Source organism: Sinocyclocheilus grahami, unplaced genomic scaffold, assembly GCF_001515645.1.
Source record: "Sinocyclocheilus grahami isolate Dianchi unplaced genomic scaffold, SAMN03320097.WGS_v1.1 scaffold221.1, whole genome shotgun sequence".
Lineage (NCBI taxonomy): Eukaryota > Metazoa > Chordata > Actinopteri > Cypriniformes > Cyprinidae > Sinocyclocheilus > Sinocyclocheilus grahami.
In genome coordinates, this window is record NW_015505400.1 from 2,092,449 (window position 1) to 2,113,652 (window position 21,204).

Below are 21,204 nucleotides of genomic sequence, written 5' to 3' on the forward strand. Positions count from 1 at the left end.
CTATGATGAAAATTACAGGCCTCTCTCATCTTTTTAAGTGGGAGAACTTGCACAATTGGTGGCTGACTAAATACTTTTTTGCCCCACTGTATAGACATAATAAAAAAACTAATAAAATGACAACATTACTACAACTGTAACTAAAACTAAAATAGATAACTAATACAAATCAAAGTACATCAGTTCATCAGTAATCCTAAAAACATAACACTGAGGCAAACATACATGCTAAAATAACAACAACTTACTGACACATGGTAAGAAACAGATTATAAAAAACTGAAACAGAAGTGGAAAGAGGAGAGATAAAAAGTGATACTTATGTCCTTTGCCGGTGTCCTGCCCGGTATCTAATTTGTATATTAAAGTGCTGTTGGGACAGCATGTTGAAAAAAGAAGTGTAATAATGGGAGTAGTAATTGGCCAGATTTTCATAATAATATCTAATATTTCATAAGAATATTGATATATAATTTTTTCCCTCTATTCAATTCTTTTGTCTCCCAAAATGTATAATAAACATGCTTTTAGTCCTGGTGTCCTCTTCAGTGGACATGTATGAAATTATGTCCTGTTTCATAACATGAAGTCATATTTTGATTTGAAACCCCGTAACATTTTCCTGAGATGTTGATTTATGACAAACACTTTGAAAATGAATCAGATTTAAATTATAATTACAAAATAGTATCATATTTCCATAAGGATGTACAATTTTATCACTAAATCAATATGGTTAATGTTATATGGTGCATATATTGCCCTATAAATTATGAAAATGATCACTCTTTTCATAATTTTTTCCTAGCCACTCATGATGTTATATGCCCTTTTTAAAAACCAAGGAGAGGGAGTGGTCACGGTGAAACATACAATCATTTGGTATCTCTGGAAAGTCCTAAATGTGCTCTGTACAGGCCATCCAGACTTAAAACTGTGACATGTGAGGTCTCAGAGAAATTCACTCAAATATAATGTCCACTACAGAGGCAAAAACTCCATAGCTGGGCCTCAGGAGGATATATATATATATATAAATGCATTCTTTAATATCCTTATTGCGTTCACTACAGTGTTTAAAATGTATAAAATGAAAATAAATATCTCCTAATTTCATTGGTCAATTAAATGTTACTTCTGCCTAGCTGCACAAAACATTTCCAGCATAGTTATTTTCTCTGTATTACATTTTGTGTCTGCCCAGATTAAGCAGCTATGCTTAAAAACGTTTGAAAAAAAACAAACAAAAAAAACTTTTATTGAGAGCGCACTTGCTGTCAAAAGCAAAAAAGTTGGTGACGTCATGCGTTGCGTCACGTTCTCCTGCCCTGTTATTCCTCACAAAGGAGAAAACATCTCGCGAGCAGGGTTGTGTTTTGAAAGGTTCGCGGACGCTGTTTTACTATATATTACTTTAAACTGAAACGCGGAAGAACAAAAGACAACTGTAGTTATCGTTACAGCACGACGTTTGCCAGCATTACTGATGCGAGAACAGACTCGTGCGCTGTGGAATAGTTTTCACTTATAGTTATTTTCTCTGTATTACATTTTGTGTCTGCCCAGATTAAGCAGCTATGCTTAAAAACGTTTGAAAAAAAAACAAACAAAAAAAACTTTTATTGAGAGCGCACTTGCTGTCAAAAGCAAAAAAGTTGGTGACGTCATGCGTTGCGTCACGTTCTCCTGCCCTGTTATTCCTCACAAAGGAGAAAACATCTCGCGAGCAGGGTTGTGTTTTGAAAGGTTCGCGGACGCTGTTTTACTATATATTACTTTAAACTGAAACGCGGAAGAACAAAAGACAACTGTAGTTATCGTTACAGCACGACGTTTGCCAGCATTACTGATGCGAGAACAGACTCGTGCGCTGTGGAATAGTTTTCACTTTTCGATGCTATCCATATATCAAGAGGGAAGATCCAGCACTCGGGGTTTTCCACACAGCCGTGCTCAAGCATGGACTCACCTTTCAGGGTGCTGTTAGTGGAGTACGTGAGGGGTTGTGTTTCATAATGGGATGATGTTCAATGCTGAATGTCCTACTGTTGGTGTTAGCATCAGAAATCCCTCTGACATTCAGATGTTGTCTTCTAGAACTGCATGAAGAGCTGCATCTCCATGAGGTGCAGAGGGAGTGAAAGTTGCGTCCATCTCATACAATCCCAAACATCTAACAGACCTAAACTCATGTAGTTCACAGACTGAGGTATGAAAATGGATAAACTCACCATTATTTCAGGATGTCTCTTTCTCGCAGCTGATATCTTCGCAATTGCAAGCATTGCAAATCCAGACTGGATCAATACAGGCGGTCAAGAGGGTAAGAAAGACTTCATGTTCAGTCAAATACCATGGTAACTCTTTAGGCAGAGCACATGTGTATCTGCATGAGCAATGTTTTTATAACTAGTGAGCCTAAAGTCCATTATAAAACAATTCATCTGGCTCTAATGTATTTATTTATACATTAAATATGCATTTCCGGCCGGCTGTATAGTTGGACACATTGTAGCTATTCAAACAAAATAGGACAATATTAATTTCCTTTTTCTACACAACCAATTATGGGTAGAACATATAAATGTATAAAAGCATCTGGCATTAGCTGATAAAAGCCAGTTGATTAAATGTTTTGCATTAGTGAGATGTTGCTGTATTAATAAAGTCTGTTGGGAATTGCCTTCCACAGAGATGAGATCTACTAGCACTTAATTAGATGGAAAATTGTTCTGTTATGTAAACGTGGTAATAATGTTAATAGAATGTTGTTGCTGCAAATAATATTACAATGGATCCTCACATTTTCCACTCCACTTTAATGCTCAAACAAAAAACAAACAAATTTTTAAAGGCACAATGTGTAATTTTCGCCGCTGGAGAGCGCACATTCAGAATAAACAAAGAGACAAAGGAGTAGTTTGATGACGTCGTGACTGAATCATGGGAGTTGTCGTCTTCATCCCCACAGCCGATGCAATCCAGAATATAAACATTCTTCGAAACATTTGGGATAATGTAAGTACACAAGTCAGCAAAATATATAACACTGTTCTAGTAGTTTTTGGATATTTTAATAAAAAAATCTTACATATTGTGCCTTTAACACGTTATTGGCCCCAGCAGGGTCTGCATTCATTTTGTTGAAGAAAAGCTTTTTTTCCCCACAATTTATTATGTAGATCCCCTCCTAATCAAATGTGACACAAAACAGCTGTTTACCAGCCATTACTTTATTTTATGTCCCAAAGAGATGTAGCAGAGAACAAAAAGTACAGTGCTGGATGTGTTATTTTTCATTTGATTACTTTAATTTCTGTAGTATTTCTTACCTGAATAAAAACTTACTTAACCTGAAAAACTTAGTTTCATAGCTCTCTTTATTCTATTGCATTTATTTGTGCTGTTGTTTGCCATTTTTTTTATTTGTTCTTATTTTATTACTGACTCTTATGAAAATAAAATTTTGCGTTGAAGAAAAGCATTGTTTGTATATGCTTAGAAAGAGAATCGGCAAAAATCGGTTTCGGCAGATCACACTAACAAAAAAATCGGAAATCGGAATCGGCCAAGAAAATTGCAATCGGTGCATCTCTACCCAAAAATTAAAATTCCGTCATCATTTTGTCACCATGTCATTCCTGCTGCATGCATTTTTTAAATTAGTTTTTTGCTGCACACACACAAAATATTTTGAAGAATGTTGGTAACCAAACAGTTTTCGGTTCCTATTGACTTGCATTGTATTTTTTGGCCATTCAATGGGAACTGAATCTTTAGTTACCAACACTCTTCAAATGTCTTCTTTTGTGTTCCACAGAAAAAACAAGAAAGCCATAGTGGTTTGGAATGACATGATGTTGAGTAAATAATGGTAGCATTTTTATCTTTAAGAGAACTACCCCAGTAAAGCAACACGACATTAAAAAATGAAAATGTATCCGTCATTATTTACTCGCCCTATGTCATTCCTGTATGCTGTTTTATCTTCTAGTCCTAGTTGTGTTATGTGGTGCTAAATGAAGACTCGTTTTACACTTTATAGTCACAACATGTTCGTGTGTTTTGCACATAGGAGCTCTGACTGTGGGTCTAGTCAAGCAATGCCAGACCATCCATGGTCGAAACAGGGTATGTGTGTCCCCAAGCCTTCCTCCAGAATGGATCACTACCCTGTTCTTCATCATCTTAGGCATCATCTCACTCTCTATCACATGTGGCCTGCTTGTGATCTCACAATGGTGGCGAGAGGCTACAAAATATGCCCGCTGGATCGCCTTCATGGGAAGTATGTTACCTAAGGGAAATTTAATATCCACAAATAATCCAAATCTCTTAAGTGTTTTAAACAAGCTTGTGTTTTGTTTGTTTTTTTCGTAGTGGTCCTCTTCTGCATGGCTGCCCTCATATTTCCAGTTGGATTTTACATCAATCAAGTTGGAGGACAACCTTACAAATTACCCAATAATACGGTTGTTGGGTCCTCATATGTACTGTTTGTTTTATCAATATTTTTTACAATAGTTGGACTTCTTTTTGCGGGTAAAGTCTGTCTGCCTGGCTGACAAATCCTGTTTTTTTTATGCTACATATTTGACTTTTTCAGCACCAGTGTTGGTTCAACTGATGGAAAAGAAATAGATCCACTTTAAAGGGATGACTCACTGACACAACAGGGATGTTTTATTAGAATGATACTGTGGTCATTAAAAGATTTACATAAACAATACTGTACAGTCAGTCCATTAAGGCTAAATAAATCATCCTTGTATCACCCTGAGAGGATTTATTTTTGAATAATGACCGGTGGACTGTACAATATCCTGCTTATGACAAGGCTACTCACCAAATAAATAATATATGGACATATAACATCAAGTTTAAATTATTTAGAACATTTTATCTGTATATTGCCTTAAAGAAATAGTTCACTCAAAAATGAAAATTTGCTGAAAATGTACTACTCACCCTCAGGCCATCCAAGATGTAGATGAGTTTGTTTCGTCGTTGGAACAGACTGAAGGAATTTTACATGCATCACTTGATAACCAATGGATCCTCTGCAGTAAATGGGTGCCGTCAGAATGAGCGTCCAAACAGCTGACAAAAACATCACAGTAATCCACATGGCTCCAGTCCATCAATTAACATCTTGTAAAGTCAAAAGCTGTGTGTTTGCAAGAAACAAATCCATCAATAATTTCAAACGGTTGCTTCCAGCTAAAATATGGATCCTCTATCCATGATAATACTTTCTTCAGGTTTACTACACATTAATAAATAAGAAAATTAATCTGAATGATGTACACTCACATGAGATAAAGACTATACTCACAATAGTTCGCTATAAACATTTTTTTTTAATTATATGTGGTGCGGGTCGCCCCCTCAATGTATTTCGCCATGTTGAAATGACGTGACCCGCGATATTTCACTAAACGTCAGAGAGAATCATCACGCTCATTGGCTGCCTCCTCTGAAGATACGCTAGTAGCGTATGGAAGGCCGTTAATGCGTAATCGCATGTTATTAGTACCACACGTTTTGCCCCTAACGGCCTTCCATAGTAGCGTGGTGTTGTTTGGTGACAAGAATCGCGACAATGGAGCACACTTATAACAGTGCTTTAGCAGCGAACACTACGGGAGAATTGGTACTTGTATGGCGAAGAAGCAGAAAAGCGTTAAAGACAGAAAGACCAACAAAGACAAAAGCAAGCGTAAACGTCGGTTCATACACAATGTGGACAGATTTGATGACAAGAGAAAATCCCGAGTATGTTAGGGATGCCCTGGTTGCTTTTTCATTGTTAGATGGGTAAGGGAATTACTGTGTTGATTTCTAAAACTCAGTCACTAGTGTAATTTACATAAAACTCACTATCAAGCGATAGCGTCTAATACAATCGTGCAATCGGTACTAGTACGTTAACGTTAACACGAAAAACAGCGATGCTAACGCTAGCCATACATCTACCGAATGCATATTTATAGCTTCCATTAAGGAAAAAAACACAACCCATTACAATTTATAAGTCTATCTATCAAACTAATAGATGAATAGTGCATCCAGTTGTTTTGGGCGATTGTGAATACTAGAAGATATCAGACCGCTAGGTGGCGCAATTGACCAATAATTTCTAAGAGCTGTGTACTAAACATATTTTATTTTTTTTTACACTTTATGGTACTAAAGCATCAGTACACCAAAAGAGAAAAGAGTATCTTCAGACCACATTAATCTTAGTACCAACCGTGCCGCTTAGTCACCTGACATTTAATATTTAATAAATGTCTTTTGGGGTTTTGAATTATGGAGGTGGTACTGAAAAATGTTAAAGTTTTAAAACATTGCCAAGTAAGAACAGCTTTATTCACGTTATGGATGAACTGACTGTGCTTTGTGTTACATCTGCTTTTAATATCAGAAGTATGTTTCAGGTGAGTTGAGCAGCTTGGAAAACTGTGTTGCATATGTGTATGGCCTATATATTCTTAGGAATGATAAATGTTTATATAATATGCAACTTTGTTAGAATCAATTGAACAGAAATAATGTACAGTAACCTAAAAGTACAAAATCCGTGGCATTTTAATTTTCCATGCATGGCATGTTTGACCAATGTTAACGTCTTCATATACAAAGCTTTAATATAGCTACGTTTGTGTGCTTAATTATATGCATTTACAATTTATAAGTCTATCTATCAAACTAAAAGGAATGAATAGTGCATCCAGTTGTTTTGGGCGATTGTGAATACTAGAAGATATCAGACCGCTAGGTGGCGCAATTGACCAATAATTTCTAAGAGCTGTGTACTAAACATATTTTATTTTTTTTTACACTTTATGGTACTAAAGCATCAGTACACCAAAAGAGAAAAGAGTATCTTCAGACCACATTAATCTTAGTACCAACCGTGCTGCTTAGTCACCTGACATTTAATATTTAATAAATGTCTTGGGGTTTTGAATTATGGAGGTGGTACTGAAAAATGTTAAAGTTTTAAAACATTGCCAAGTAAGAACAGCTTTATTCACGTTATGGATGAACTGACTGTGCTTTGTGTTACATCTGCTTTTAATATCAGAAGTATGTTTCAGGTGAGTTGAGCAGCTTGGAAAACTGTGTTGCATATGTGTATGGCCTATATATTCTTAGGAATGATAAATGTTTATATAATATGCAACTTTGTTAGAATCAATTGAACAGAAATAATGTACAGTAACCTAAAAGTACAAAATCCGTGGCATTTTAATTTTCCATGCATGGCATGTTTGACCAATGTTAACGTCTTCATATACAAAGCTTTAATATAGCTACGTTTGTGTGCTTAATTATATGCATATTTTATGTATGGAATGTTCATAAGAAATACAGCAGAAAAGATATTGGCAGCGGTGGGATTCGAACCCACGCCATCGAAATGACTGGAGCCTAAATCCAGCGCCTTAGACCACTCGGCCACGCTACCACGAGACTTCTGATGAAAGATTAGTTTAATAAAAATGAGCAATCTTAATGATTCATAATCATAATAAAATGATTCAAAGTTACAAATTAGAGTTAGCCTATCGACTCGCTTTAAACAAACACCGCTCAATCGTTAATTAATTTTTTTACTTGTTAATTTTGCACGTGTCATAAAACCGAATCGTTAGAAACAACTGGTAACTGATTACATGTAACGTTAATCTGGATTACGTAACGTTAGTCAGATTCCAAAAATTAAGTATGATTAAATTACATTTTAATATTTTTCAAAAAAAGAAGCAATACAGTATTCATAATTTATTGATTCTCCCTAATTCCTCTTTTTCATCTTTTAAATGTTCTAAAATAGATCAATGTTTCTAAAATAGCCTACGGTTTATATACGCTCTCAGAAAGTCTTCACATAAAGACCAGACATTAGTCAGGTGGCTACACAGCATTTGACCACTGGATTTACAAAAATCATTTCAGGTTTAAGAAGTCTTTCAACATTGTATCAACTAGTTATTGATGAACACATACATTTTTATTTGAATGATCACTCAGTAGGTAATTTAACCATGTGTTACTATGTCTTCGGAAGGCTTTTGTCTTTCAACACACATTAAAATGCACATATTCACATTATTTCTCATTTACATGTAATGCAGGCATTCCCAAACTTTTTTGAACCTTTTGAACCATCTGAACCTTTTTCACCTAATATATTTACTTGAAGTCGAGATGTAGAAATGTTCAAATAAATATTTTAATAATTAAGCATCACATTTGCTTGTTCGTGGTTCTCCGACGCTGGTTAATGGTAATGACATTCAGGTAAACAAATAAAATATGAACTTTTTTAGTATTTTTTTAAATCGATGTTATTTTAAAATGACTTATTTTCAGTTAAAATTTTTATTATTTCATTCATTATTAGCTTTTCATTAAACTCGCACACCCCCTGCAGTTCCTTTACGAACCCCAGTTTGGGAAATATTAACTTAAAGGGGTCATATGATGCTTTTTTAAATATCATTATTTGGTGTATTTGGTGTAACAGAATATGTTGACATGCTTTAATGTTCAAAAAACACATTATTTTTCAAATACTGTACATTATTGTAGGTCCTCTATGCCCCGCCTCTCTCAAACGCTTCGTTTTCTACAAAGTCCCTCCTTCCGACAAGCGCAGTCTGCTCTGATTGGCCAGCTGACCCAGTGCATTGTGATTGGCCGAACACCACAAGCACTCGTCGGAAATGTAACGCCCCTTACCATAATCGCCAGCTTCATCTTTCAAAATAAATGTAAAGACAGAGCCCGAAAGGGGAACAGAGTCGCGTGACAGACACAGTGATGAAGCTGGTATGTGTTTGCAGTACACAAGCCACGGTTAAGACAGCTGACTCCACTGTGATGTGACCCTGTCTCTCTCTCTCGCTCGCGCGCGCACGCACACACACGCACACACACACACACGATGAGCAAAACTCTGCATTTGAACAGTCAAAAGCAAATACTTAAACTCTATGCACAATCAGCTTGTAACACTCCAAAGAGAAAGGAAAACTTGAAATCACATCATATGACCCCTTTAATGTAATGTTTAGTGCTCTTCATATTGTTAAATTACAATGAATGGAATATATTGTCTTACTCTTTGTATTTTTATATCAGTATGGTACAAGACTGACCTATTTAAATCAATGTCAAGTTAGGTCAAAAGTAATCTAAAAGTAATTTAAAAAATCTGATTATACTACCTAAAATGTGTAATGTAATGGATTACGTTACTAACTACAATTTTATGTCATGTAATTTTGAATCCGTAACGGATTGTTTTTTTTTGTTACAATTTGTTAGTAATCTACCCAGCACTGGCTTCACATGTGATGATGCAACAAAATGAATACCAAGCAAGAACACAAAAATGTCCGCTCGGTATGTACGCCGCTTCAGTGTGATGGGCGGAGCTGTGGCTACGTGCAGCTAGTCCTCAGCAGTGTGGCGTCCTGCCCCGCCCCCGCGAACATGCGATTCTACTATAGTGAAGGGTCCTCTCATGAATATTAATTAGTTAACGTGACGTCAACCTAGTGCGCCTACTTGATTGGATTTTGGAATGTGGCCGCTTGAAGGCTTGGCTTATAAATATTAATTTACTCTATGTGTCCAGGAAACGCTAGCACGAATAAATTAATATTCATGAGCCATGCCCTTGCCTTAGTAGAATTCGTAATATTCCGTTGAGCTCGATAACAACATGAGCTCCCCCATAAAAGGCCATGTGATTGACATGGTCCTTTTTTGACATTTAAAAAAAAAATGGAAATCTGTTTGTGTATTTTAATTATTGTATATTTGTTTACTTTACATATTCAGATACCTAATATGTACCTAATATATCTGAAATGAAATGAACGAACGTATTTTGTTACAGCCCACTAGAGGGCTACATGCAGCGTTGTCGTTGTCCTGAGAGGAATCAACACTTGCTCGCAGTCCAGGACACGTAGAGCACTTCTCTACAGACTCAGAGGCACAGTGAAGCTGTCACTGGCCAGTGTGCTTGAGACACAACCGCAGCTGAAGCTGAAACTTCCGTTCAAACGCGCAATTCATTGATGATTTGGCTTCCTTTTTTAGAAAGGGCGTGAAGGCGATTCGAGATAAGTGATATTATCTGTCTCCTGTTTTCGTTATGTCTTCAATCTAGCAGCTTTATTCATTCTAACATAAGGTATGTGACATGCACTTTTGCTTATTCTTGCGATTTATGATTTTGTCATTCCAAATTTATGTTTTAAGTATATTTGGCACAACTATTTGACGGGCCAGTGGAATGCATGAACAGGAACAGGTTTATCTCGGACTGAGATTAGCGAATACCTTCACATTTGATCAACCTGTTCTTGATCATTCGTTTCTCAGTTCATCTTTTCTTGAAACGAATCTGCTGATGTAGCTGTATTTGACTTGTGCTTGTTTGGATCTGACACTTGTGCTTGTCTAATGTGCTTGTTTGTAGTTCTGGTGCACAACACAGTGGGAATCTTAAAGATTCCTAAATGCATCTACTTTCGGAAGGCCAAATAAAGTGCTTTTGCCTAGAAACACACAGCGTCTCCCTGACATGCTGCTTCAACACTAACTGCGGTTACTGAAACCACGCCTTCTTTCTTTGCGTGCACATTTGGGCGGCATTATGCAAATATTCCCACATAGTGACCTAGATATGTGGGGGCGTGTTAGAACGAGCCGTTTTAGGGGGGTGTGGCAGAGTCTTAACTTTGATAAAGAATATCTCTTTGGTTTTGAGACTTTAGTCTTTGCAACTTCAGGGATCTTATCTATGCACAAAACTTGAAATCGCATCATATGACCCCTTTAAGCAAATACGTTAAGTAGCGTCTTCCTGGATAAATGTAAATCCATAGCATGTAAACAAAGGCTGTTTTTGGACCAGCATGTTTATCATGTGTAGTATCAGAATTTTATGGTACTTGCATGACATTTTTTCAAAAAGGTGCAGTATACAGCAACTGAATGCCACAATGTAATAGTGGTGAATGCCTCTGACACAAATTACATAGAAATGTACAATAGCTGTTTTTATTTTTGAATTACACATTTGATTAATATAGACATGTGACAACAATGTGACATACTAGTGTTTGAAACATTAATCAATGCATAATGTTTCACATACTATTACAATGGCTATACCATACTATTGCAGTAGCATAGATGAATACATTGTGTATTTGAGCATGACTGCAATGCTGTAATGCTGTATCATTATCCAGAACTGGAACTATTCATTTCATAATCGTATTTTGGTGGTAATCCAAGAACGTCCTTGTCTTGTTCATGTCTACTTGACAATGACCTCTCTGTATCTGTAATGGTCAAAAAGATCGCCTGTACCACAGAGAACTAGTGAACAAATATTTTTTTCTTAACCACAAAGCTTTTTGTGCTGTTATCAGAAGCAGCAGTGAACTAATGTACAGTATGCAAAAAATAGTTTTCCTCCATCTCTGTGACAAACTCACTTCCATATATGGAGCTCTCTCAAGCTCTCATGATGTGACTTCCTTAACCTCATGGACAGTAAATTTTACTGTAAATAAGTCAGGTTGCATTTATACTAATATTTTTGTGCTTAAACAAGTGGGTTTGTCTATTCCTTAGAACAAAAACGAAACCGAGCAGGATGGGCACTCTGTCAGGTTTGGCTCTTTAACTGAGAAAGGCCGGGTATGTTTAATACAAGTTTTGATTTCGACCCTTCACCTTTACTGTTTCTTTCCCAGATTTGATTAATCCATCTTACCCTGTGTCATTGTGGCATCTAGCCTGGAATCCATGATCTTTCTATATTTCACCTTATTTTCCCTTTCATTCCTTCTGCATTTGCTCACTGTGAAAAGAATATCTATTAGGGATGCGAAGAACGTGTGTCTGATACAGACAATAATATTTGATATGTTATTGTTGATATAATGGCTAATATTGTAAACTTTTTATATTGTACAGCAGAGAAGATGTGTAACAGGGCTGACGAGACGTGAGACGTTCGGATCCAAATGCAAAGCTTTATTTCAGAGACGTGGTAAACAGGCAGGGTCAAAACACTGGCAAACAGGTATATGGCGAGCAAAACACAAGAATAGTCACCGGGCTAGCGTAGGTCACCGAACAGCAGACAGAGTCACAGGGGCAAGGCTAAAGGGAGGAATCCAGGAAAACAGGCGAAGATCAAAACCGGAGAAAACAGACAAGACAAGGCAAGGCAAAAACTAGGAAAACACGGAGACTCTGAAAGGGGTACAGGCTAAACAATACTCAGCAGAGAAATGTGGTTAGAGTGGGTGTTATATAGTGAATGAGGTAATTAGAAACAGCTGTGTGCAATCAGAGCAATCAGGTGTGTGCAATTCGTGCTGAGTGCAATCAGTGCAATGCATGATGGGAAATGTAGTCCGGGGTGATGTGCAACAGTGTGTAGTGCGAGAGTCAATGAAATTAGAAGTTCATGGACCGGATTCGTGACAAGATGATACTTTTTAGTGCTTTTTTAACCTAGCATAGTAAAAGACTTTTCTACGTCAATAGAAAAAAAACACATTATAAAACTATCAACACAGATACTGTGTTGCTTATGAATACCTATATCACGCTGTGTCTTATGACACATGGGTAATGTTTCCAGACTTTATGGGTTCCCTGTAAAGAGGAGCCCACACTTTCCTAGTGTCTGACGTATATTTGTACTCACTATCTCACTGTGACCTTTCAAAAGGAAATACATAATTGGCTGAATGTACTTGGCCACAGGATCTACGTTTACTGGTTATTTTGAGATATCGTGTCATGTCTGCCGCACGTCAGGTTTATTTCACTGATGACACTCGGATCATGATGAAACTTTTATAACTGTATTGTAGTAAAGTAAAGTAGATCTCTTACAGCTGTTATTCAGAATTTGCAAAGCACAAAGTTCAGGAAATAACCAAGCCTGGGGTGTGTGCTCCTGACTAATGCTTAGCAGGATCACAGAACAGCAACTTGTTGTTGGAGTACCTGTCCAACAGGAACGGGAATCAAGGGATTTAACCATTCTTGTTCCAATTCTGATTCCTAAAGGGAACAGGATGTCTTAATCATTTTCTGATGGTTTTTCTTTGATTTTTTTTTAACTGGGATCCCTCAGCTAATGTCTACTGAACACTTTCAGCATTGATTCAAGCTTTTCTTTGTCCTTTTATTCCTGCATGACCATTATTGTAGCATACCTCTATTCCTCCAGTACCGTCCCTCTTTTCCCAACCATTGTTTTGTGCTTGCACACAGCCGTAAAATATAACGTGGATCTCTACCATCTTCAGTTTTTCCACCCATACAGGAGGATGTGGAAGTTTTTCAAACAACTTCATTTTTTTCTTGATCAGGCAACTTGGAAACATGCTATTGAGAAAGCCAAAGCCATGCCAGATCCTTGGGCTGAGTTCCATCTGGAGGAAATCGAGACAGAGCGCTGCACTCGATACAGGTGAGTAAATATGGGGCCTTTTGAAGTGTTGACCTACTGTTCATGGAGTGGAGGTTTGAATCCAGCAAGGGGCAACACATAAGCAGTGTAAGAGTAGCTCATTTGAATCTGTAGACAGCCAAGCTACAAGCTAGGTCAAGCTAATCTTTGGGAAAAGACCTGAAAGACTTTTGTTCATCTTCAAAACACAAACTGCTGCCACATATTTCTGTCCATCCAACCAAAACTTTGACTTGAATCGAGTGGTTTGATGCAGAGACACACTTTATGAACAGATGAAATTTAGACATTTATTCACATATAAACTTTGATCGATGCACATACAAGAAGCATCAAAAATGGTAAACAGAAGGTCAACTGTACTTGCTTGATACGCAAGAACAAACATCATTGATTCTCCCACACCGAAAATATCTTCATTCGTGTTTCAGAGATGAACGAAAGTCTTATGGGTTTGGATTAGAGCAACATGAGGGTGAGTAATTGATGACAGAATTTCATTTTTGGATGAATTATCTAATTAAATGAACAACTACCTCAGTAAAAATATATGAAATATAAAAATTAGGCTTTTGAATAAATTAACGATTTCAGTTACAATGACAGAAACACAAAATCCACTTAAAACTAGAATGTTACTGCACTCATTTGAAAACACCTGAGCTGCTCTCATATTACTGAAAAATAACAATTAAATAAATACATTTTTATATTAAATAAAAAACTAACTGCACATGAGATTGACCCCTGTGCCCTTGTGCACTATCATCACTAAACTTTGGTTTCCTCCTGTTACCAGTCCTGAGTTTTTACCACTATGCCACATCACAGACACCTGACACAACTCCTCAATCTCATATGATTTCAGAACGTGTCACCGCATGTTAAATAGCACTGTAAGTATAACGTTAGATGGATACAAACACAAGGGGTCCGCTCCCAGTTTCAAGACTCTATTTTTAAACATTTGTAACTTCACACCTCTAAAATATCCCTTGACGTCCAGCCAATGGCTGTGTTTGCCATTAAACAACTGCGTCTGATGGGTAGGTCTACATGGTACACAGTATTCTGGGCAACGGGGGAAAAACAGCACTTACTTGTGTAAATATTGGCCGTTTGCTTTTAGGACTGTGCCCATTGTGCATAGTATTTGCTCTATTAACTCTTTCATTAACTCTTCCAATGAAGACGAGTAATCACTTTTGTGTAATTTTTTCTTCATAATGTAGAAGATACATTTTTTAAGGTAAAATGCATTTACATTTGTTACATTTACATCTCCATGTAGCCTCATAGTTTGAGGCTGATTTCCAGTTGCTGGTGTGGAAAAAGTTTGAGAACTACTTCCTGAGAATGAAAGGGAATAGAAAGTTATATTTAAAGTGATTAAAGTGTAAACATGTGTTCTTGCTTTTTAGATACAATGCAGTTACTGGTGAATGGGCAAAAGACGACATATTTATCAAGGTTTCCTCTCAGGTATTTTGGCATTATAATACACTTGTTTTCTGTGAAAGTAAATGTGTTCATACTGATTAATTATGTTTTTTTTAGTAATTAAATTCTACTTAAATTCTATTCTATTTTTTCACAGGTGTTTGGAAAAGGAGCCATGAGGGAATGCTATAGAGCGTAAGTCAAGCCAATTTAATCATATATATATTAGGCTAGGTAAATATGACTGTTTATTAATGAGCATTGGTTTTAAGTAAAAGTAAAATTGTACAGTTTCTTGTTATTGTAGTCAAGTTTTTCCATAGTTTTTTTTCACCTTTTAACCTTTTTGTAGTAAATATTTTTTTTTTAATTAGATGTACAAATATTCCATGTAATTGTTTAATTGCATATTATAAACTGCACATTATAATGTTAAAAGTGTTAGAAAAATTATGTGTAGAGTAGTTTTACTCGTCACGCTGCAGGACATTACTGACACTGCTTGACACATCTTTTACTTCTGAACTCATATTAATCAGCCTGCCAACATTGTATTAAACATATTTGTTATACTTTATAAAATATAAATCCCTTTAGTTGGAATGTCCCTTTCTTATTGGTATATCTTCCATTTTTCAAGTGATAATTTTAATGGCTATTTATTTTTTGTTTTTTGTTGACCGGTAGTTTTCTTTTCTCTTTCATTCACAGGAAGAAGCTGTCAAACTTTTCCCACAGCAGCAACTGGAAATCAGCCTCAAACTACGTGGCTAAGAGATACATGGAGACCGTGGACAGAGAGGTTTACTTTGAGGATGTGAGGTTACAAATGGAGGCTAAATTATGGGGCGAGGAGTTCAATCGCCACAGGCCTCCAAAACAGGTACTTATTTGGTGGATGTAGTTTTTAAACCAGGTTTAAGAATATCATATATGAATTTTGTACTTCTTTAACATATCTCATCATTATTAGGTTGACATCATGCAGATGTGCATTGTGGAAATGACTAGTCGCCCTGGGAGCCCTTTGTTTCACCTGGAACACTACATTGAGGGAAAGTACACAAAGTACAACTCTAACTCTGGTTTTGTGAGGGACGATAACATACGGCTTACACCTCAGGTATGTTGTCAAAAATGTAACAAATCTGAATCTTTTGTCCCTGGGAAATGATGTGTGGTTATTTATTGGCAATTATGTGTTTGTGGTTTTAGGCATTCAGTCATTTCACATTTGAGCGCTCTGGACACCAGCTGATAGTGGTGGACATTCAGGGTGTTGGGGACCTTTACACAGACCCTCAGATCCACACTGAGAAGGGAACCGACTTTGGAGATGGCAACCTAGGTATTTATTAACATCCAGCATTTTTTTCTCCTTAGAAACTTGAAGATTTCAAATTTGATTTGTCTTAAAGGAGTAGTTTACTCCCAGAATAAAAATTGACCCCCATGTCATCCAAGATTTTCATGTCTTTCTGTCATCAGTAGCAAAGAAATTAAGGTTTTTGAGGAAAGCATTCCTGGACTTTTCTCCATATGATGGACTTCACTGGTGGCCAACGGGTTGAAGGTCCAATTTGTTGTTTCAGTGCATCGTCAAAGGGCTCTGCACAGTCCCAGCCGAGGAATAAAGGTCTTATCTAGCGAAACGAGCAGTCATTTTCTAAAAAAATACAAAAATTGATACTTTTTAACTACAAATGCTCGGCTTGCACTACCTCCGCTATGCGTGTGACGTAATCACGTTGGAAAGGTCACGCACCATTAGCTCTTTTTCTGTGTACTCCGGTTCAAAAAGGTAGGGTAGGGTGAAAAACTCCGAAAAATTGTCCGACATCTATGTTTTACCTTTTGTTGTAAAGGCCATTTGACTTTCTTTGCATGTTTGCTTTGTAAACACTGGGTTGGTTCTTCCGTCTACGTCACGCATGACCTTTCCAACGTGACAATGTAATGGTCGAGCTAGTGCAAGGCAAGCATTTGTGGTTAAAAATCTAACTTTTTTTTTTGTAAGAAAATTACCAATCGTTTAGCTAGATAAGACCCTTATTCCTTGGCTGGGATCGTGTAGAGCCCTTTGAAGCTGCACTGAAAGCGCAGTTTGGACCTTCAGCCCATTGGCCCCCATTGAAGTCCATTATATGGGGAAAAATGTTTTTCCTCAAAAACCTTAATTTCTTTTGCGACTGAAGAAAGAAAGACATGAACATCTTGGATGACATGAGGGTGAGTAAATTTTTAGGAAATCTTTATTCTGGAAGTGAACTATTTCTTTAAGTTTAAGTAATGTAAGCATGAGAAACATTTGTAGTGATTGTCTATGTGTTTGTGTTTCAGGTGTGCGTGGCATGGCTCTTTTTTTCCACTCTCACCTGTGTAATAAGATCTGTAGGAGTATGGGCCTTACTCGGTTTGACATGTCCCCTTCTGAAATTGCAGAGTTGGACTGCACCAACAAATTGCTGGTAAGGCTAGTGTGAGAGATTTGGGCCAGTTGATGGAGCTGCACAATAGTGACATTGCTATATTTATATAGAGTGCTGCGGAGATGACGTATTTTTGTAGGCCAGCCCGGAAGTTAGCATCACCCTGGTTTCCTCGAGAAAAACCCAGTAGGATTTTTCCATCGGCTTTTAGATTATTGCAAAAAAATAAGCTTTGTGACCGACAAAAGTTTGATTCTTTCACCGTGTCTACACACTGGACGCGAGCGGTGCAGCACGACGCGACAAAATAATATAGAACCCAATAATCAGTGATGCTGTCTACACTAGATGCAGCGCGGTGCGACACGACAAATCCCCGACAGCAAACTGCTGCCTCGTTCTATCTATGATGTACTGACACTAAATTCAAATGATTTGCAACGGTCGCTTTGTCGACTTTAGCTGTTGCGGTGCGACGTGGTGCGGCGAGACAACTGTCGCATCCAGTATAGACACGGTGTTTGTTTTGTTCATCTGGATAATCTTCACAAATGAACATAACCTTTATGAATTTTGAAGCCTCAATACAATGGCAGAAGCTAAAAGCTAAACGCAGGCTATAGATGAACAACATCCCGGTTGCATGCCTTTAGTGTCACCACCATTAAGCTTCAGACAACTCTATTTATTAAAAAAACTTTTCTCTGAAAGTTTGAATTAGAATAGTTTACAAGAACACAATTATAAATGCAATGAGCCTGTAAACATGGACCAGTGAGTAGATAAGTTTTATCTCACATTACTGACTTTTTTTCTCGCAATTGTGAGTTTATATCTCGCAACTCTGACTGTTTTTCTCGCAATTCTGACTTTTTTTCTCATGCGAGTTATAAAGTCAGAATTGCGTGATATAAACTCGCAATTGCGAGTTAAAGTCCAGTTTTGAGGGGGGGGGGACTATGTTCTCATAATTGCGAATTTATATCACACAATTCTGACTTTATTTCTCCGAATTGTGAGTTTATATCACGCAATTCTGAGAAAAAATGTCAGAATTGTCAGATTAAATGTCGCAATTACCTTTTTTCTTTTTTATTCTGTGGCAGAAACGGGCCTCCATAGGTATTACTGATGTATTGTATGTTGTAGAATAAAACTTAAAAAAATATCTCGACCTTGTGTCAACCACAGATCTTATTTCAGCCATTTACCCAAAAACCCATTCAGAAAGCCCTTTGACTTCAGGATGTTGGAACTGGAACTGCTAAAATGCTAACTCGTTTCCGGGTTTTGGCCAACAAAAATGTCATCCTGCAGCACATCTATAGCTGATGTATTGATGTACCATTTTTCCATGGTTAACAAAAAAATGCTGTACTAAAATATTATATTTTGATTCTGATAGTTAATTAAAATATGTTTTTTTTTTTGGTGTGGCCAGTTCAGATATCACTGGAATTGCTGACCTAATTAGTCACGCTTAGCGCTGCATTCACAAATTGTTGCAATTGTTTATTCATTTCTGCAGGTTTTCTAAATTCTTTTTTCTTAGCAGCAGTCAGCTAAGACTGTCCTCCGTGGATGTGAAGAGCAGTGTGGTTCGCCCAGGGTCCGGACGACCTCTCTCGGCCACATGCCTGTTCTCCTCTCGCGGCTCTCTGAGACCTCCTCAGTTGATGAAAGCAGTGACACAGACTCGATTCCCTGTTCTCCACTTAGTATGGCCATCTCTGCAGGCCGATCATCCATGGGTAATCCTGTACTAACCCAGCACTATGTGTGAATGCACTTGAGTGGTCCACCAGAGTAATATCAAACCCCCTTCAAGCCAAGTCAGATCAAGTCAGTGGCAGATATTTATTGTGTAGGTTACAAGCATGCAGTCGCAACCTACTGGAATGGAGAAAGACTGAAAGGCTTAAAAGTAGGTTTTAATAACATTTATAATTAGTAGTTCAATTTGAAAACAGTGGTATCACACCTTTTTTCTCTCTTTACTGAATAAAGCAGTATTTTTCAGACAAGTCTAGTTAAATGTTATTAATACAGTTATCCATCTTCTCCTTCACATATTGTCTATGGTAATATCAGTGTGTAACAGTTGCCCCCTACTTAAGGCAATAGACAAAACAATGAATGAATCTTTTTTTAGGGTCTTTTGCAATAACAATTTGTCAGCTGTCAGGATGTTACAACCATCTGGAAACCCTTTTTTCAAATATAAATATTTAAAGTACAGGAAGTGCCTCCACTTGTTGTCAGCTGGCCGAGAACTGAAGTGGGCTTTTGACTGGCTGGTTGTGATGTTACTAAAATTACCAGTTCTTTTCTATGGGAAAACAAAGGTAAATATTCAGTGGGTTTGGCTATTTTTTTTTAGAAAGAAATGTTCTCTATGCTTTCAAAATGCTTAAAAGTTTAGTGTGTTGTTTGACACCTACAAAGGAAAAGTCCACAACCATCTTTTTATATTTTGATACCAATATGCATAACTGAAAACGGCAGTATAAATAATTGTTGCTCTAAACATGCTTGTCTGCAGCAGTGTGACTTGTCTAAATATAGCCATGTTTATAAGAAATGTCCCCATAGAAATGACAATGAAAATGTAAGTATGGTAGTAAGGGTTTGTTTTCCCTAATGCTCAATTATGTTCCTCCCAAGTGTATGGTGCACTGCTGATGGTATCTATGGCTTACTTTATGAATATTAATTAGCTGGTGTTGAAGTTGCTAGGTAACCCTCCTGGGCCAGCATGCACCAACCTTTCATTGTTTTGATTAGTATTATAAGCACACACATTCTAACTTGCATATATAAGGCTTTAGTGGAGTATATACTCGTTTAAAAAATATCAAAATGTTGAATATTTAATATTATGATTGGAAACAGCATTAACAAAAGTGTTCAAGCAATTAATATCAACAGCAACCTGATTCGTAGTACTATATTTTGTTCAATTAAAACACATTGGATTAAGACATTTTTCATTTTTTTTCAATCCATGTGTACAAAGAAACCAACCACAACATATTTTATTTGTGAATTTCATTCTCACATCTGTCAGCAGTCAGGACATTCTAGCTGAAATGTAAAGTTTGTTCCCATATGTCAGGTTCATACAGCTTTAGCAGCTTTTTTTTTTTAGGACAACTGTGCATTCATTTGTATTCATTTCCCCACTACTATGTCTATGTGTGTTTACAGGCTGGTCATTTATGAATGAAATGAATGAGGCACATCGAGCTAACACAGATCACAAGGTCAGTTTATGAATAAGAATATATATCCACAGTTAACAGTGACATTAAATTCATTGATATTTTGTGGAAACTGATTTGATTTAAGTTGATTTTAGCAGCAATGCAAAGCTGATTACTACTGTGAACTGTACTTGCATTCACAGGACTCAGAGAATGGAGGAGACAGTGGTTACCCCAGTGAGAAACGCAGTGAAGGAGACTCAGTCGAGCATCACAGTCAGGTACAGATTATCAGCTGGCTAGACAATGCAATTATTAAAATGAAATATTAAAATGATGATCATTTTATAAAAATATTAAAATGATGTTGTATATTTTCAATATATATTATATTGTTATTCTATATTATATTAATCACAACATTATTTGTATCTGGCACAAAAACAATGAGGGTTTTTGATGATTGAGCCATTTCTTTGAGGGTGTCACCTTCAGCATTAAACCCAAACAAATACAGAACATTTTAAACTAAACTAAGAATTTACAACTGTTGTATTTAAATAAGAAATTGAAATTAGAAGCTATTATTCAATGTATCATT

The 21,204-nt window shown here is 36.8% G+C and overlaps 2 protein-coding genes and 1 non-coding gene across 4 annotated transcripts in view; 2 read left to right on the forward strand and 1 right to left on the reverse strand.

Annotated features, from left to right (window-relative positions):
- Window positions 1-1,683: 1,683 nt before the first annotated feature.
- LOC107596617 (uncharacterized protein C16orf52 homolog) lies at window positions 1,684-4,860 on the forward strand. Of its 2 annotated transcripts, XM_016287375.1 has the most exons (4): window positions 1,684-1,991; window positions 2,098-2,323; window positions 4,076-4,288; window positions 4,381-4,860. In XM_016287375.1, the coding sequence occupies exons 2-4, from the start codon at window positions 2,212-2,214 to the stop codon at window positions 4,563-4,565; spliced, it is 510 nt and encodes a 169-aa protein (XP_016142861.1). In that variant the 5' UTR covers window positions 1,684-1,991; window positions 2,098-2,211; the 3' UTR covers window positions 4,566-4,860. The 2 variants fall into 2 exon arrangements, with proteins under 2 accessions (XP_016142861.1, XP_016142860.1); XM_016287374.1 differs by having other exon boundaries at window positions 1,684-2,323.
- Window positions 4,861-7,392: 2,532 nt separating this feature from the next.
- trnal-uag (transfer RNA leucine (anticodon UAG)) lies at window positions 7,393-7,474 on the reverse strand. Its single transcript has one exon. It is a non-coding gene; the product is annotated as a tRNA-Leu (tRNA).
- Window positions 7,475-11,635: 4,161 nt separating this feature from the next.
- Window positions 11,636-21,204, forward strand: part of LOC107596604 (eukaryotic elongation factor 2 kinase-like) — a gene marked incomplete at its 3' end in the record, with an annotated part of 25,064 nt that continues 15,495 nt past the window's right edge. Inside the window, exons 1-11 of the mRNA XM_016287361.1 lie at window positions 11,636-11,736; window positions 13,431-13,531; window positions 14,953-15,013; window positions 15,129-15,166; window positions 15,683-15,854; window positions 15,945-16,094; window positions 16,187-16,319; window positions 17,312-17,439; window positions 18,953-19,151; window positions 20,608-20,663; window positions 20,807-20,884. Of these exons, the coding sequence (XP_016142847.1) occupies window positions 13,467-13,531; window positions 14,953-15,013; window positions 15,129-15,166; window positions 15,683-15,854; window positions 15,945-16,094; window positions 16,187-16,319; window positions 17,312-17,439; window positions 18,953-19,151; window positions 20,608-20,663; window positions 20,807-20,884 (1,080 nt within the window). The remainder of the gene's footprint in view (window positions 11,737-13,430; window positions 13,532-14,952; window positions 15,014-15,128; window positions 15,167-15,682; window positions 15,855-15,944; window positions 16,095-16,186; window positions 16,320-17,311; window positions 17,440-18,952; window positions 19,152-20,607; window positions 20,664-20,806; window positions 20,885-21,204) is intronic.